At 38.1% G+C, this 18,840-nt stretch overlaps 1 protein-coding gene across 2 annotated transcripts in view; it reads right to left on the bottom strand.

Moving 5' to 3' along the window:
- Nucleotides 1–1,428: 1,428 nt before the first annotated feature.
- The window catches only part of LOC149204107 (glutaredoxin-like), a 167,320-nt gene continuing 149,908 nt past the window's right edge, over nt 1,429–18,840 (bottom strand). For both annotated transcript variants that reach the window (XM_089393202.1, XM_089393201.1), the window contains 2 exons: nt 2,628–2,654; nt 1,429–1,804 (listed from right to left, as the gene is read on the bottom strand). In XM_089393202.1, the coding sequence (XP_089249328.1) occupies nt 1,734–1,804; nt 2,628–2,654 (98 nt within the window). In that variant the 3' untranslated portion in view covers nt 1,429–1,733. The remainder of the gene's footprint in view (nt 1,805–2,627; nt 2,655–18,840) is intronic.

Here is an 18,840-nt window from a genome sequence, read left to right as displayed (position 1 = left end):
TCGAAGTCAAAGTTCATGAGTTGTCCTCCTCTCATTTATGTAACGTAAGGCAATTGAAAAGAGAGACAGAGCACAATCAATTAAAATCAGTTAAAATCGATTGAGATCGTGGCATTCAAGATGTACTCTTGTAAATCTAATGGTGTCAATAATCAGTACCCAACAAGGAATTCCTATGAATGATTTCTTAGAACATAGTTTATTGGTCAAAGGATCAAATCAATCATTTTTACGTTTCAAATCCTTACAATAGATTGAATGCTTTTAAACCTAAAAGAATCAGACTTCTAACAAGTCCAGGCATCCTAACAAAATGACTTTATTCTTTGCTTTATAGTCACATAAGAAAACAGATATGCATGCCTCGACTCTTGTGTGAACCACATGGCACAAATAATAACAAAATCTTGGTTGGTCATGATGCTGAATTCAATGAAGCAATATCAGGATATGGTTCTGCAAACGATTGCGGGAACCATATTGGAGTCTATCCTTTTACGACAAAGCACTATGAACAAGGAAAGCAATCAAACAACTCCATGTCAAGCACAACTAGTAACAGTTCTGGTCAAAGTTTTGTTAGGCTTTATTTGAATGAATATTTGCATTCCAGATAGATAATCTATGTTGTTTAAGCTATGTCTAGTAACTAGTTATCCTAGGTTGTATTGATAACTATGAAAACCATAACCGATGAAAACAAGTATTACTAAGCCTTTACATAAACAAGAAATCAAGGTATTAGATATACCGTATGTTCCTCTAGTGGAGGGTTTTATCTAGATCATATAGATTTAGGGGAATCTCTTCAGCAAACAACTTCTACAGAATTTTTTAACCGTTCATTGTTCAATCAACTTATGAATTCAACGTATCTGCGTTGTAATCTTATGGTTATTTCAGGTCGTTTAATTTCCATTGCAATAGTCGTCAGAAGGTCCTTGGTTATTTTGTTGAATAATGTATGGGTACAATAACAAAGCATTGGGATTGTTGAAACTTGTTGGATTATAACTGTCAAACTGTTTGATGAATTAACTCTTGGAAATGATAAATTTAGGTTTAGAAGCTGCATAATTCTGGTTTTACAAGAGTTTTGCCATTAGTGATTCAAAGTTGAACAGGACTGACCCAAAGTTCGAGTCTGCTTTAGCATAGACCTTAAGCAATAGCATTCCTACGTAACTATGATGCAAAGTCCTATATGTCACATGCATCCTGACTCCAAATGGAAGTTCTTGAAGAGAGAGTTACCAAGGGAAAAGGAGTTCAGTACTTGCAGACCTTACTGTTGTGATTTTGTCATAGATAACAATCATAAAATATGTATATGTGGTTTTTACTAAGATTTTTAGAAATAAAATTAACTATTTGTAGTTCCTTTCAAGAAATCAACAAGTTTTGAATACTATACCTGCTCAGTCGGTATGTGTCATCAATTTGTATGATGATATCATTTCTTTACTTTGAAAAACAAATTGTAGAAAGAAATACAGGTAGACAATGGGTATTCAATCTCTCACAATGACGAGGATAAATATAATGCCCTTCTTTTTGAAATGTTTCTCTCTTTCAAACAAAAGTCATCTTCATGCTAAATGGAAAATACAAAAAGAAAAGAAAAAGTTCACTGCATAGCTGCGTATCAACCCATCTAACCCGCAGCTGACTGAAAGTTTTTGGAAAACCCCTCTAACTTGTTCCAATTTATACTTAACATGCTTATCTTGATACTAAGACACTTTAAGCCCAGAAGCTGAAAGCAAGGGAATAAGTTCTCCCTTTTTATGCAATGCCATTGTCTCTGTGCATTTTCAAAAACATCATTTACAAATTAGACAAATATCAGAATTAGAGCAAGAGGGTACAAATTCACAGAACAAAATTTTTACGCTCAGTCAAGGAAAATCGTAACCAAACCCTTGGAACCACAGTAACCATATCTGGAAAGCACACTTAAAGCAATAAGTACAAAATATAAGAAAAGAAATGGCAAAATACATCAAGAAATACAGGCAATGACAAAAAATACCACATAAGATTACAAGGAATCGTGTCTGTAGTTAAATATTTCCCAAAACATCGGTAAACTCTACACTAGAGAGACCAGTCACAGAATGCTGAGAGAAAGAAGCATGTAGAAATCACACCAGGCAAGCAAAATGCAGAAAACAGACAAAAAAGAAAGCCTTTTCAAACACCACCATCTTGTCAAACACCAAGCATCACCTTCAAATTTACACAACAGTTTTCATCTCCAAGGTTGAAACTTGAGACACAAGGAGCTCACTAGCATCAAGTTACAGAGAACAACCAGTAGTATTGAGGTCAAAATGAAAAGAAAAATTATCTGCAAATAAGTGCAAGTACCCTTAAGGATGAATATATGCTAAACTTGTATTTATGCATGTATGCCTGCTCCACCCCACAACCCCGTAAAAAGTAATAAATGTAAATATAAATATTTCAAATAACTATAACGGTGTGTGTGTGTAAAATAAAAATGCATATTACAAAAGAGAACATGTCATGCATCTCCAATTGTTGATGACATTTTCCTTGTGTAGAGAAGAGATTTCAAAATTAGTTGTTACCCAAAAAAGTCCAACTAATTGTAACAAACTCACCACTGCAGCCTCCAATGTGCTTGCCACCTGCCGGACAACAATTTGAAATTATTATTAAAAAACTGGATTAGTTCAGACACCCTCATACTCACGTTAAACAACAATTGATTTTTGCAACAAACAAACTAGTAGCACCTTGAATTTTCGATTTATTTCAAGAAATCGAAAAATTATAAGCCATACATTTTGACATCAAGTGTACAAATAAAACCAATTTTAAAAGGATAAATATTCGATAGAACACTAAACCCAACAATAATTACTGAAGGTGGAAAGCTAACAATTGTAAATGCATTTTTATACATTAATTAACTGTTGAAATGTAACTAGGTTCAGTCTTCATTAAATGTATTTGTCAAAATAATTTTCATTATTGTTACAATGACTTATTAAAGCATAGGTTTCATGCTTGGGTCATCATTTTATTAGTCAAAGTCCCCATTGTGGACTTCTAGGATTAATAAAGGGTATTGCATATTTTATGAGACCCTTCTTAGGCTTTCGAACGATGTAAAAAGAATTATTTTTTAGTCAAAAATGAATTATGTAACCTCCACACCAAGTCGGCCTCAAGAAGATCAAGTCGGTCTCAAGGAAGGCAATTCGACCTCATTGGAAGGCTATATATACAAGGCAGTTCATTACAAGGTCATTTCCACTCTTAAACATCTAGTTCATGGCATCCCCGATATCAAAGGAGATCGTGAAGGAGTCTGCAAGGGATGCTCGTTGGGAAAACATGCAAGAAAACCATTTTCAAATAGTGAAACAAGGTCTAAAGAAATATTAGACCTCATACATTCTGATGTGTGTGGGCCCATGTCTGACAAATCACTTGGAGGTCATCTTTACTATGTAACATTTATTGATGATCACTCTAGAAAGACATGGCTCTACCTTCTCAAGAAAAAGGATGAAGTATTTGAGAAATTCAAAGAGTTTAGATGTGAAGTGGAAACCCTAACCGAAAGAAAAATAAAGACTTTGAGATTTGACAATGGTGGGGAATACACTTCTAAAGAATTGATTGCATATTGTAAAGAAGCAGGAATTAAGAGGGAGCTTATTGTTCCCTACTATCCCGAACAAAATGGAGTGGCCAAAGAAAGAATAGGACAATTGAAGAAGGTGTACGAACAATGCTCCTTGATCAAGACTTACCAAAATTTCTATGGGGAGAAGCAACAATGGCAGTTGTATATATTCAAAATAGAAGTCCTCATAGAATTCTTGATAATATGACACCCGAGGAAGCATTCACAGGGAAGAAGCCAAGTGTGGACCATCTTTGAATCTTTGGGAGTCCTGCCTATATCCACGTTCCAAAGGACAAATGAAAGAAGCTAGATTCTACAAGCATCAAAGGGATCTTCGTTGGCTATAGTCTCTCCTCAAAGGCATATAGAATCTACATCAAGGAAGGGAGACACATTGAAGTAAGCAGATATGTTATATTTGATGAGAATCAAGCCTACAAAAGACCATAGGATATTCCTATTGATTCTGATGACGAAGATCTACCTATATTAGAAGAAGAAGTACAACCCGACAACCCTTCTACAATTCAAGAAGAAGAAGGACCAAGTGAGCCTATTCAACCTGTGGTCATACCAAGCACAAGGAAGAGGCCAAATTGGTTAAAAGATACTCTTGAAGATGTTGAAGGGCATGGAGCTGCGAAAGGAACCTTTAGGGAAAGCAAAAGGCCGAAGAGATATTCTGGATATGCTGCATATATGACAAGACTAATTGAAGTAGAACCATCTACATTTGAAGAAGTTGCTCATCAAGAAGTATGGAAGAAAGCTATGCAGGAAGAATATCAATCCATCATGAAGAATGGGGTTTGGGAAATCGTTCCTAGACCTAGTGACAAATTGGTTGTCACCTCAAAATGGATCTACAAGATCAAACACATTGTTGATGGAAGCATAGATAAATACAAGGCCATATTTGTTGCAAGGGATTTCTCTCAAAAGGAAGGCATATATTATGAAGAAACCTTTGCACCCACTGCAAAGTATACTACCATTAGATCTTTGGTTTTACTGGCTGCTACAATGGGATGGAATATCCATCAAATGGACGTGAACACAACATTTCTGAATGGGACCATCGATGAGGAAGCATACATTGAGCAACCTGAGGACTTTAAGGCAAATGGCAAAGGTACTAATGTCTATAGACTCAAGAAGGCCCTGTATGGTTTGAAGCAAGCTCTTAGGGCATGGTATGCAAGAATGGATGCATACCTTCTAAGAATTGGGTTCGTGAAGAGTTCCACTAATCCAAATCTCTACATCAAGGTTGTGAATAATGAGCCAGCCATTATTCTATTGTATGTGGATGATCTATTCATCACAAGTGTGGAGAGAAGAATACAAGAATGCAAGAAGATGTTGGCAGCTGAATTTGAGATGAAGGATCTAGGACTAATGCACTATTACCTAGGTCTGGAAGTATGGCAAAATCCTGGGGAGATATATTTGGGGCAAGGAAAGTATATCATCAAGTTGTTGCAGAAATTTGGGATGATGGATTCCAAGCCCATGACTACTCCTATGATCACCAATCTCAAGAAGTTGAGGAGCTCCGACTCAAGTCTCGTGGATCCTACCTCCTATCGTCAGTTGGTAGGTTCTCTAATGTATCTGGTAAATACTAGGTCGGATATATGCTTTGCTATGAACATCCTCAGTCAGTTTCAGTTGGAGCCTCGTCATGATCACTGGATAGCTGCCAAGCATATATTGAGATATATTCATGGCACAATACATCGTTGCCTAAAGTACGATAGCAAGGAAGTCAAGTTGATTGGCTTCACAGATTCAGATTGGGGTGGCAGTGAGACCGATGGAAGAAGCACTACCGTGGATGCTTTAGTTTGGGATCTGCCATGATCTCATGGATGAGTAGAAAGCAAGATCTCATTGCTTGGATTAGTGTTGAAGCAGAGTACGTGGCTGCATGTGAAGTAGGAAATAAGGTTGTATGGTTGAGGAAGCTTCTGACCGATTTGTTCGAGAAGCCTTTGGATCATACTATGAATAATTGTGATAATCGAAGTTGTATCAAGATGTCTGGAGATCCTGTGTTTCATGCTAGGACGAAGCATATCAACAATAAGTTCCACTATATTAGGAACTTGGTGCAGGATGGGATTGTGAAGCTACAGTATGTCCTGACAGACGATCAGGTAGTTGATATACTAACAAAGTCTCTTCCCAATAAGAAGTTTGAATATCTTAGAAGCATGCTTGATTTAGTTGATATTGTTGATTTTATTGATGATGATAAAAGTTTGGAAGAGATTTGTTGAGGCCTTGTATGTGACACACATTGCCTGGGAGGACATCTAGTCGGCGCTATGTATATAGTTCCCGAAATAGGGAGGGTGGCGTTGGTCATAGAGCTTTGACCTCGGATACGCAACTAGATCCCTGGGTTGATGGTTAGCAAGTAAGCCTAATGGTACCTAGAGAGGCTGAAAGCTTTAGTCCATCTTAGTCCCACTTGGATAGATTGCCCTGGTCAGGAATCTAGTCCGTGGCATTGCAGTGCCTAAACTGTTGAGAGACCTTGGATAGATTGCCCTGGTCAGGAATCTAGTCCATGGCATTGCGTGCCTAAACTCTTCATAGTTCATATAGTTTGAGATCTTCCGTATGAATACCTCCCTAGTTAAGAGGGAGTGTTGAAAAATGTAACTAGGTTCGGTCTTCATAAAATGTATTTGTCAAAAGAATTTTTATTATTGTTACAATGACTTATTAAAGCATGGGTTTCATGCTTGGGTCATCATTTTATTAGTCAAAGTCCCCATTGTGGACTCGTAAGATTAATAAAGAGTCATTAGAGTCATTGTATATTTTATGAGACCCTTCTTGGGCTTTCGAACGATGTAAAAAGAATTATTTTTGAGTCAAAAATGAATTATGTAACCTCCACACCAAGTCGGCCTCAAGGAAGGCAATTCGACCTCATTGGAAGGCTATATATACAAGGCAGTTCGACTTCATTTGGAGCATCTCACTCTCTCACACATAGTTCGATATCTGAAGCTGGAAGATAGAAGCTGGGAAAAGTGCGAAGGTGAAGAAGGAGGCTAAAAGGAGTGCGAGTTTGGTCAAGAAGGAAGGGAAGGAAAAAATCGAAGTTTTGGCATCTCTCTCTCTCTCTCGTGTGGGCTAGTTTAGGAGATCGAAGTCTCCTTGTCAAGGTCGAAGCTGTTGCTGATGCCAAAAGCTGCCAAGTCTAAGTTGTTTGGGTCGAAGTGTTGTCGCTACTAGATCGAAGCTTGGATCGAAGGAGAGGTTGGCTTGGTGTGGAGGAGGTTTGTGTCTAGGTTGCAGAGTCTCAAGATTAACTATTGAAGGAAGCGATTTTGACTGGGTTTTTCCCCTAGATAAGGGTTTTTCCCTGGCAGAGTGCCTACATCTTGTGTCTTGTGCTTTTTGTGATCTTCATGCACACATAATTTGGTTATTGCTTGATGAAAGATAATATAACAAATAAGTAAAAGAAGCCAACATAATTCACAAGTAATTATCAAGAAAGAGAAATCTAACCCTAATCCTACTAGCATTGATTTATCAACATTAACAACCTATCTGTTGCAAAGAAAGAGATTTTCCAAGTAGCATATTTTGCCATGCACCCAAAGGAACATTTTCTGTAGAATAGAATCTAGGAAGTAAAAATAACCACAAAGTTCAAACTATTCAAAGAATGGTCACAATCACAAGCTTAAAAAGTAGGATCAAGGCCCAAATCTAATGAAATAGAGTTAATGGAAATATACGACAAAATAACATTAAAAAACACATTGGCAACCTTAGAACTTCAATAGCTAACTAGAAAGCAAGAAACCTGGTTAACTTGTGGAGGAAGCTATCCTAGAGTGTTGAACTCTTTGACTAGTTGGTAAGCAAGAAACCTAGTTTACCTGTAGGAAACTATATTGGGACAATTAACTTTGCCCAAAAAACAACCCTTGGGAATTATCTTGCTTGGGAGGTAGTATAGAGTGCTACCAAATTCCCAATAGCTAGTGGGATAGTGGGATCATCTCAAACTAACAAAGGGCAGCCAATGTATTTGGACTCGGGATTCTGGACACGCTTAAGAGACTATATAAAGGTGCAAAGGATGATTATAACTCATGTGAATAGTTACAAATACCCCTTACACCTAGGAGCAACCATTCTTACATATCCTTATAATATCACAATAGATGGGTTAAGTCTTGAGGTCATAGATATGCAATACCCATCAAAGCATCCCATGATCCAAAGTCACCATGCATGTATCTCTATGATAGGGACCATTTGTCTTTGTTTTAGCATGCAAAGTAAATTTGGTACCGCTAAAGGATGCCAGATTTAGTTTTCTCAAAAGGAAGTCCAGATTCGACCATGTTAAATTCTGAACGCAGCACCTGGCAATTAATTCCTAGAAAATTATCTCAGACTTACTGAATTAAAGCACAACTAGGTTCTTAACAAAATATTTAGTGGAAACAAAATTGCACAACCAATCTCAATCACATATGACACACAAATTCTTCCCAATCAACAATTCTTCATTAAATTAATAATCTGAACTTACTTGGGCTCCCAACTTGGGATAATGGCCCAACTGAGAAAAACACATATACAACATGCTTTGGATCTGATCCAGCTAATCAATCCCTAGATCTATCCTTGATCTACTTGGTTGATCTAGATCTCCTATGCTACATCCTTACACCTTTCTCGAACATGGCACACTTGAGTATCTCACTCCTCACTTGAGGAAATCTCTTTCTCAATGTCTTGTGCCATTTGTTGATTTGGGGTAGCATCGGATGTGTTCTAGCCATGAAAAATGGTGGAGAGACTAAAGCACACGAGATCTCTTAGACCCATAAATGGTTTGGAGAAATTTTGCCCGATGAAGGAGATATTAAAATAATTAATATTTTTAATGGAGTTCCTAAGTCTAAACTTAGGAAAATAAAATATTAATGGGTATTAGTGTAAAACTGGGTTAGAAGGTTCTAAATGACATGGATCAATCCAAATATAATCTTAGCCATTGATTAGAGATGTAATCTCGGTTGTTGAAGACTCAATAGAAAAAGTATAAGAGGAGGCTTGAGGGTCAGTTGGAGAGACACACCAGAGTGATCAATCATTCGATTTTTTAGAGTGGGGTTTGCTAAGAGAAATCTAATCAGTGATCAGAGTTGCAGCGAAGGGCAGTGAGTACGAGGTAGAGAGGCAGAGATAGTTTCGGAAGGCCAGTGCAGAGGTAGAGAGGTAGACGCAGAGCCAGAGGGATCCACGTTGAGGCCAACAGTGACTATGCAAAGGCCAGAAGGGTCTGCATCATCCATGCAGAGGCTGCAGGAGTGACGCAGAGAGCCAAAGAGGCTGCACAGAGCCTCAGAGGGCTGACGCAGAGGCCAGGAGGGCTGACGCAGTGCTTCAGATTGTGCTGGAGAGGGTTTCGTGGGGCAGACTTTCAGAATATCTACTTCCGAAGAGAGGTATTACTGCCAAATTTTTTATCTCTGTCGGGTGAGCCAATTTGGCACCCAGTGTACTCAGAAAAGTTGCTTAATAATAAAAACCCCAGAACTGTTGCACCGATTTTCCCAAGTTGGGTTTTTCCGGGGACGATTGTCCAAAAATAACGGTGTCCCTTGTGTGTTTGTCTATTTCTTTTAGTTGTTGATCTGTAGATGGTTGAGACTGTATTGTGTTTATTTCAGTGTTTATATGATTAAATAACTTGTTAGTAATTAAACAAGTAGGCGAAATAAACCAGAGAATACAGATAAAATTTCTAACGGGTAATACTTAGAAATTTCAACACCATTGTATGGTGTGGCTTTCTCCTCTCTTTAGCCTTTCTTTTATAACTTCTCTTTGAGATAAATCCCTAGCCCTTATCTCCAAAGTTATGGATGGTTGAGATTAGATCTCACCTCACTTGAGATCAATAGTTGAGATTAAAACATAATCACTAAAGTAAATACTTTACTTTTCTTAAGTTCATTTAGCTCAATAGTCAACATAATTAATTATGTTCTTTTCCTAAGTTAGACTTAGGCTAAGTTACAAAAGCAACTTACTCAATACCTAAGAAAGTATCCTAAAGAGACTTTGGGTGATTGTTGTGCGCCTTGACACTTAGGCCCGTGGAGAAGTACCTGCCTGAGCTACAAACATCAACACTCCCTCTTAGCGAAGGAGGTGCTTCTACCACCTGGAATTGGCTCCGATTCTGGAACTGCATCCACTACCATGGTTGCTTCCTCTGAACTGTAAGCCTTCCCTGCCACCTAGTTCAGAATCATCCTCGAAGACCCCTGCTCCCTTTGGATTTGTTCCTAGAATCCTTCTGCTCCTAAACATCTTGTAAATTCATATCATACCATGAGGCCTTCTTAATAGACTTAGGGGGATTCACTAATCGCTCCTCCCCACCTAAACCTGAAGGTTAACTTCCCTCTACTTTGCTCAACCTTCAAAGTTTCCCACTCATTCTCCTTCATTGTCCTACTACTTGCCATTGCTCAAATAGGATGGCCCTTTAGCCTATACATGTTGCCCTCTTTAACTCCAATGACATGGCCATCATCTAATCTAGATCTCATGGGTTTGATCAGTGCCTATCCATCCTAGGATGCTACAACAAACCCATTCTTCTCTATCATAGAGATTGAAGCAAATTTCTTTTGTTCTGGGACACATAGCACGTCTTTCACTTTCAATGCGCCTCCTGACTCAACTTAGAATGTCACTGTCCCAACTCCCTTCAGTACATGTTTGGTATCAACACCAAGCTCCACATGCATCTTTGAGTCCCAATCTGTCAAGCTATCAAATAGCTCCCATGCTCCTATCATATGATGTGTGGCTCCACTATCTAATAGCCATGGACCAACTGGTATGGAAATAAGTGTGAATTTCATCTCAAACATCTTAGCAAACTCTTCCACGTAAGCTTCTACCGATGTAGCTATAGCTCATTGCATACCTTTTTCGCCCTTCTTCTGTGGACACTGTGAGGCATAGTCTCTATTGAGAAGTGTACCTTGGGAGGTACTCCCACAACCCTTGGGGTATTGGGTTTGCGTGGAAAATGGTGTTTTGTGGGAAATGTACCCAAGTGGTGGGCTTTGGGTGTAAGAAAATCAGAAACGAAAAAATATTTTCTTATCTAGATAATTACTTGTGATTCTTTTATCTTTATGTTCTTCTTTATCTTTTAGTTCATCAAGCAATTATCAAAACAATAAAACAAGGACAACAGATGTAGGCGGACAACCAGGGCAAAAACCCCTATCCAGGGGAAAGCCCAGTCAACAATTCTTTCTTCAATAGTTTCTCGAGATAATCCAAGACTCTAGACCCAAAAGAGATTCCCTCCACACCAAGTCGCTCCTCAATCCTTCTTGCAAATGACAACCCTTCACAAGCAACTTCGACCTGGCAGCATCAATAACAACTTCGACCTAGTAGCAGCAACTTCAACCAAACTTGGCGAGCTTCGATCTCCCTTGATACACCTTGGAATGGAGTGAGATTTGTCCCAAAATTTTGGTTTTCGGCCCTTCCATCTTCCTCTAGAAATTCACACTTCCTTTTAGCTTATTTTCCAACCCTTAACCAACTTCGCACTTTTCTAGCTTCCAGCTTCAAGGATCGAACTATATGAGAGAGAATGTGATGCTCCAAATGAATTCAAACACCTTGTATTTATAGCCTTTCTGTGAGGTCGAATTACTTGTCTTGAGGCCGATTTGGTGTGGGGGAGACTAAATTCGTTTTTGACTCAAAAGTAATTCTTTTACATGATCTGAAAGCCCAAGAAGGGTCTCTTTAAATGTACAATGACTCATAATAAATCATAGAAGTCCTCAATGGGGACTTTGACCTAAAACATGATGACCCAAGCATGAAACCCATGCTTTAATAAGTCATAATAATAATAATAATAATATTTTCTTCATTCTTTTGATAAATACATCTCAAATATATTTATTTAACTAGGGAAGTATTCATAAGTACAAGGAAGATCCCAGAACACATGAACCATGAAGAACTTTAGGCACCGCAATGCCATGGACTAGATTCCTAACTAGGGTAATCTATCCAAGGTCTCTCAACAGTATAGGTACCACAATGCCATGGACTAGATTCTTGACCAGGGCAATCTATCCAAGTGGGACTAAGATGGACTAAAGCTTTCAGCGCAGTGTTACTTGGGAGCGGGAGTGAAAACGGGAGTGGGAGCGACATTTTCAAAAGCTCCCGGTTTGGAAGCGAATCCGAAAGCGATTTTTATATAATATATATATATTTTTATTTTATTTTTATATCTTGATACATATATGTCAACAAAAACATGTAGAATGATGAATTAGATATAAAAAACATAAAAAAACATAGATTGATCATTCAACCATCAACCATATAACATCAATCATCTAGAAGTTATAATCTTCATCAACAACATCCACAAGTTAGTAACATACAACATCTTGAGTCTCGTGAATCATGATTCATCAATCTTAAATTTTCAACTTCAAGCTTTCAAAATTGCAAATTCAATATATAACATTTATCATCATTGATCACCAAAGTTGTACTTGTAAGCTAAGTTTAAACTTTAAACTTTAACCATTACAATAAATAATATCTAACATGAAATGAAATGTTATAAAATGAATTATGAAATGAAATGAAACAACTTTCACGAAGCATCATATTCATAATTCAGAATCATTACCAATGAGTTATAATTGCCAACTTCAAACTTCAAACTTAAATTGTCACAGTCATATATTGTTTACAAAAAATATCATTATGATATGAAAGAGTTAAGACTCAACAGTTATGAAAACTAATAGAAACTAGAAAAGACAAGTAAACTGTAAATCTATTATCTACTACTACATGTGGCCCTTGCCACGAGAAATGTCTAATGTATGAGCAGGTCATGGTGGTCTTCTAGGAGTCTCCCACACAGACCGACGACTAGAACACATGCCCTCCACGTGAGGGTGTAGATGGAGGCGGCGACAGCAAAGGAACAAGACTCGGAACTCAAGCACTGCTACTGGATGGTGGAGGTGGCATGGTTGTTGCTTCATCTTCCTCTCTTATAAGTTCCGCTTCCAGTTCTTCAAGATGTATAGTGCCATCCTCCAAATTATCATCCTCTTGGTGGTTGTCCCAAATTTTATATGTTGGATCCTCATAAGCCCGATCATAGTAATGACTCAACAACCTCAAGTTGTAGTGCACATAAACCAAGCTTTCTGCCCAGTTTTCATTGAGTCTGTTTCTTTTCACATTATGTATGAAGCTGTAGGTGCTCCAACACCTCTCTGCAGAAGAAGTATTTACAACCTGTGAGAGAACTTTTTTTGCCAATTTTGGCAAAAGTCCATGGCCGCCATATGATTCCCACCATGTGAGAGCATCAAATCTGTCTCTATCTTCCATTGCATGAAAGGTACCAAACAAACCAATGCAACTGAAGTATCTGCCTATTTCAAGACGCATAATAGCACATTCCTCCCTATCAGGTATCAACTTTTCTAATGCTTGCAAATATCATGTAGATACCTCTTCATCTATATGGGGTTTGGCCCTAACCCCACCCCATGGTGCAGGTTGGCCCAACTAAGATGTAGAGTAGTATTTTGGCGTAAGGATATACGCCAAGCAATGTAGTGGAACATTAAGTTTATCCCACCGTATACACACACAATCGTCAATCAGTTTGTACAAGTTGGGATCATTGTTATGAACAATATCTTTTATTTGCCCCAACATGGTATCCATCTGCTCATACACCTCACCAATCACTAGTTTATATGTATCTACAAATCGAATCATGTGATAAATGGGTTTGGTGAAATCCAATACTTGCCTCACACGTGCCCAAAACATACCATCAAGAGCGGCCTCTTCCACCTGTTCAAAACCTTGCCTATCAGCTGCATTTGTAGCCCTTTCCTTTAATACCTACCAGTGTGGACTTGATACCATGCTAGCCAATGACTCTCTTACCTTCAAAAGGCGCCTGAAGGTGAGGTAATAGCTACCAAATCTAGTCCTCGCAATCTTCAACAACTCCAATCTTGAGTGACTACGGAAAAGGCCATGGGTAATGCTATGATTTGTAATAAATTTTATCATTTGTTTTCCTTTCTTGTACAAATCACTAATCCATTTGTATTGTTCGTTTTTGTTCTTAACAATATCATGCATCAAAAGGTTCATTGTGTGAACCAAACACTCAGACCAAAATATGTTGGGGTATTTATCCTCAATAATTGCTCCCACTACCTTACAATTAGGAGCATTATCAATGATGACTTGGATGACATTGTATGGCCCAATACGGTCATTTGTTACATGTAAAGGTTCTGCAATGTTGATGGCGGTCTTGAACTTGTCTGAGTAATCATATGCTGAAAGAAAGATGGCACCACTAACGGACACAGTAAGAACATTTATCAATGGCTTGCCTTTTACATTTGTCCATCCATCAGATACAATGGACACCCCATGGTCAGTCCAAGAACTTGTCATTCTATTCAAAGAATGTGATATTTTTGCTTTTTCATGATCAAGTCCAACTGTTCTTGCCTTGTCATACCCAGGGCTCTTGTATCCTTTAGGGGCATCATTTATGGTAGAAACCATTTCGTGCTAATAAAGTGAGTGAAGAACATTGAATGGTATCCCACATGCATAGAGAAACTTGTAAACTTTTGAATCCACATCATTCCTACACCCTTCATCAAGGAAATCTGATATGGTTCTACGCCTTAAACCTGGTGACCCTGTGCCTCCATATCCACTGCCTTGGGAGGATGCTAAAGGAGTTCTTTGTATGTGATTGTGAGCTTGGTTCAAAGAAACCCTTTGATTTTTTAGATTTGTATTGGGATTCCCCCTCTTCCCTTATGTATTTGGCTATATCTGCTGCTGACACACCTATACAAGTTTTGATTCCTATTTGTTTATCTTCATCCCATGGCATTTTCCCACAGAGGTGTTTTCTGGCACGGGTGTATGAACCTGTGTAATTATTGTTGCAATGGGGGCAATGAAATTTAGTGGTTCCACCCCCTTTCCCTGCTTCAGGCCTGTTAACATATTTCCACAATGGGGTTTGGTCTTGTTTAGTTTTTTGAGCTGACTCATGTTCACTCTCCTCCAGCTCCTCCTCACCGGGGTTTTCATCAAATCCACTATGTCCCCCTTCTTCATTTTCAATTTCAACCCTCCTTTTTCTACTCTCCAGCACCATAATAACCAAAAAAGGAACCAAGAAGAAGAAAATGCCAAGAAATATAACCATGATGTTTGAAATTTGAAGTTTTGAATCTACAAAATTTTAAAAAATGGAATGGGAATGGGAATGAGAAATAGAGAAAAATTTATTTATTTATTTAGGAATAAACATTAAAAAAAAATTGCTAGACACTCTATTCAATATTGTAGAGCCTACCTCTTTGGCATCCAATCTCCCCTTGCTCCTTGCATTCTCTTGCTCTCTCACTCACTTGCTCCTTGTTCCTTGATCTCTCTTGCTCTCTCCTTGCTCCTCACTCTCTTCTTGCTCTCTCTCACTCTCTCCTTGCGCCTCACTCTCACCCTCTCTCAATCTCAATCTCACTCTCACTCTCACAATGATGAAATGAAATGAGGGAGGGTATATTTAACCCTCTCCCCCTCCCTCCCTCACTTTATTTCCACAAAAACTTGTTTTTATTCCGCCGAAATATTTTTTTTCCATGCATCTCCGCTCCCGTCGATCGCTCTCATCGCTCCAGGAGTGATTTTTATAACCCGGGAGCGATCGCTCCTTGACTGCTCCTGAGTTATAAAAACCGCTCCCGGAGTGACGGGAGCGACGCTCCCTGCTTCGCTCCGGAGATAGGCAGGGAGCACAAATTTTTTTATGGGAGCGCGCTCCCGAACCGCTCCCAAATCGCTCCCGCCCAGAGCGCGGATTGGGAGCGGGATCCGAGGGGGTGCTCCCCCGCAACACTGTTTCAGCCTCTCTAGGTACTATGAGGCTTAATTACTAACCATCAACAAGGTTTTAGGTGCATATCCGAGGGCAGAGCTCCATGACCAGCGCCACCCTCCCTACTTCAGGAACTAGACATCAACACAAAGTGTTTGCCAGATGTCTTTCCAGGTAATGTCTCACACAAAGCCTCAACTTTCTCAATTATTTCAATCGGTAACAGATCCTCCTCGATAAAACAGATCGACACCAAATCTCTCAAATCAAACTGATCAACAACAATTAAGCATGTGAAAACATGCTATCAAACTTCCGAGAGATTTACTTGTACAAACACAACCTCAATTAATAACAAACTTTCAAATGTACATAAAAATATACAAACCTTTGGGGTCTTCTAAACAACTTGATGTTGCTTCTCAACTTTTCAAAGTAGGACTTAAAGCTTTTTCAATGAATCTTGACTGAAGATTCCTCAACCATGCAACTCCCTTTCCTACTTCTCATGCAACAACATATTCCACAAATCGATCCAGATTTTCTTATCTCAACATCCCTTCAAAATACATTCTCCAATTTTCTTTTCTCACTTGTGGCCTTCACTAAAACTTACGGTTGTTAGTCCTTGTCTAGTGCGTGACACATGAAGTAGAGAACCATATCCGTCACTTCCTCTTAATCAGAGAGGATCTAATCATTCCTTATACAAGGAATATTCTCAACCATCATTTTATCCTAGGGAGATTCCTTTCATCCGTGTTCCTTCTCAATCTAGGAATATTTATTTCATTCAAGCTGCCTCTCAATCTAGGGAGATTTCTTTCATCTAAACTCCCTCTCAATCTAGGGAGATTTCATCTAGGCTCCCTCTTAATTTGGGGAGTTTTATTTATTTTCTACGACATCGGAGAATCTTTCATGGCTTTTATCATTCTAATCAAAGTTATCATGATTATCACCATTCACATCATGCTTATCACATCAACTTTCTTTACGAACATCTTCACCATCTTTGAAGATTATGTACCTGCACAACTTAGATAGCAAGTACAACCAAATCTATAGAAGCATGAAGTTAACCATATCACAATCACATAATGGAAGCATTCATCAGATACCTAAACTTAATTACAAACAAGAGACATATACTCTTAAACTTCTTGCTAGGGTTTTTGTTATAAACCCTAAACTTTATCATCAAACTTTGAGCATTTCAAAACAGCTTTTATTACATCTAGGGTTTCAATGATTCTTCCAGAGGTATGACATACCCTACTACAACATATTGCAAACCCTAGAAACAATACAAGCAAACATAGATCTACAATGTATCTAACAACTTTCAGAATTCATATGTTAGACTTCCTACTAGGATTTCATACAAACCCTAGATTTCATGAGCTTTTAACAACCAAAACCAATCATCGCTCAATTCAAAGTAACAACATGACTAGTTTCCACTAGGGTTTGTTGCAAACCCTAAATTTTCTCAAACAATCAAACATCAGTCAAAACTAGAACTCAAATTTCAACACAAATCTCAAATTATCACATTGTCATCATATATCAGAGATTTTTTACTTCTACTAAGGTTTAACTCCAAAACCCTAGAATTCACAAATATTATCATCTTACAGAAACAAACTTCAACTAGGGCTTAGTTCCAAACCCTAGGACTCATGACCATCGACAAACAAGTCAACTCATACATCTAGGACTTCATTATCATGCATAGGCATTTCATATCATGTGTTAGTCAAACCCAACTTCACAAATATCAATAAGAGTTAGACATATAACAAACTAGATCAGACTAAGGTTTGATCAAACAAGCACACACATGCCAAGTATTTCATTTCTAAGACATCATAAGGGTATTGCTTATACACTCTACCAATCCCTAATGATCTAGGGTTTCGATACAAGACATAGCAAACCCTAAATTATCAATACTTCAAAGGTTCAGGATTTTAGACATTACCATTCAACCCTAACAAGTTAGGGTTTCCATAACCATACAAATACCCCAAATAAGACATTATCAAAGTATCAACAAGTTACTTTAGACTTCACCAAAACATCAGATATTTTCTTTCAATAATATCCCTAAGCAGATTAGGGTTTCACACATAATCATCGACATACCCTTAAGTTAGGATTTTCATAATGAACCTTTCTAAGGTTCCACAAGAGTAATCAAAAATAAGAGGAGGGTACATTTATCTAATGATGAATCACCCAATCAAGAATCTTTAAGATTCAAGAGAGCTAGATAAAAAGATGCTAGTAATAGTTTATCAAGCATGAATATGGAGAGAGCAAGAACTTGTAACTCAAAACATGCCTCTTGTACCTTACCAAACCTTGTAATTTCAATGCTTTGTTTTTGTGAGGCTTTCTTCCTTGGGTCTTCAACAAGTTTTCCTAAACAAGGAAAATAAGAGGATAAATGTGATTAGTATTTTATGCAAACAAAACCAGATAAGTCAGGAAAACTAAAAATGAAAATGGTAATAGGATACTTATCTTTGGAGGTTGATGAGGACTCCCTCCAAGCTTGAGGGATACCTATAACCTTAAGAACAAATAAAAAAGTTTTTCCAAAAATATGTTAAACCTAAAAAACTAGAAATCAAAAAGAAATAACACAAGCTTAGATCAAAGGACTTTAGTAGTGTAAGTCCCTTAAATCCAATTCTTCGGGCTTAGTCTTCTTTGGAGATCCTTCTTCAGCTACATTGGCTTGATCCCTGCTTCTCTTCTTGTTCTTCGGATTGTCGGGGCAGTCACTTTTATAGTGACCCATCTTGTGGCATTGGTAGCATTCTATCTTGGACATATCAACCTTCTTTCTTGGCCCTCTTGACTTCTTGGAGTGTCCTTTCTTGTGAGAGGCAGAGTAAGCATTTGACACATTTCCTTCTTCATTGTTGGATACTAATGAAATTCTCATTTCTTCTTGGGTGCAAGCATTCCATAATTGTTCAAAGGTGGGAGCTTCTTTCCAACTATTGAGACCTGAAGCAAAAGAACTCCAAGTAGGTGGTAATCCCAATAGTGCAGTGATTACTAGCTCCTTCTTTGGTACTATTTCATCTATGGCTTGAAGTTCATCTCTAATCCTTGATATCCTTACAAAGAAGGAAGCCACAGTATCATCCTTTGTCAT

The sequence above is a fragment of the Pinus tabuliformis genome, chromosome 1_2 (assembly GCF_031772625.1).
Source record: "Pinus tabuliformis cultivar Carrire ecotype Pingquan chromosome 1_2, CPIR1, whole genome shotgun sequence".
Taxonomy (NCBI): Eukaryota; Viridiplantae; Streptophyta; class Pinopsida; order Pinales; family Pinaceae; genus Pinus; species Pinus tabuliformis.
Note: the sequence above shows the minus strand (reverse complement) of the source record. Positions and strands in the feature narration are given on the sequence as shown.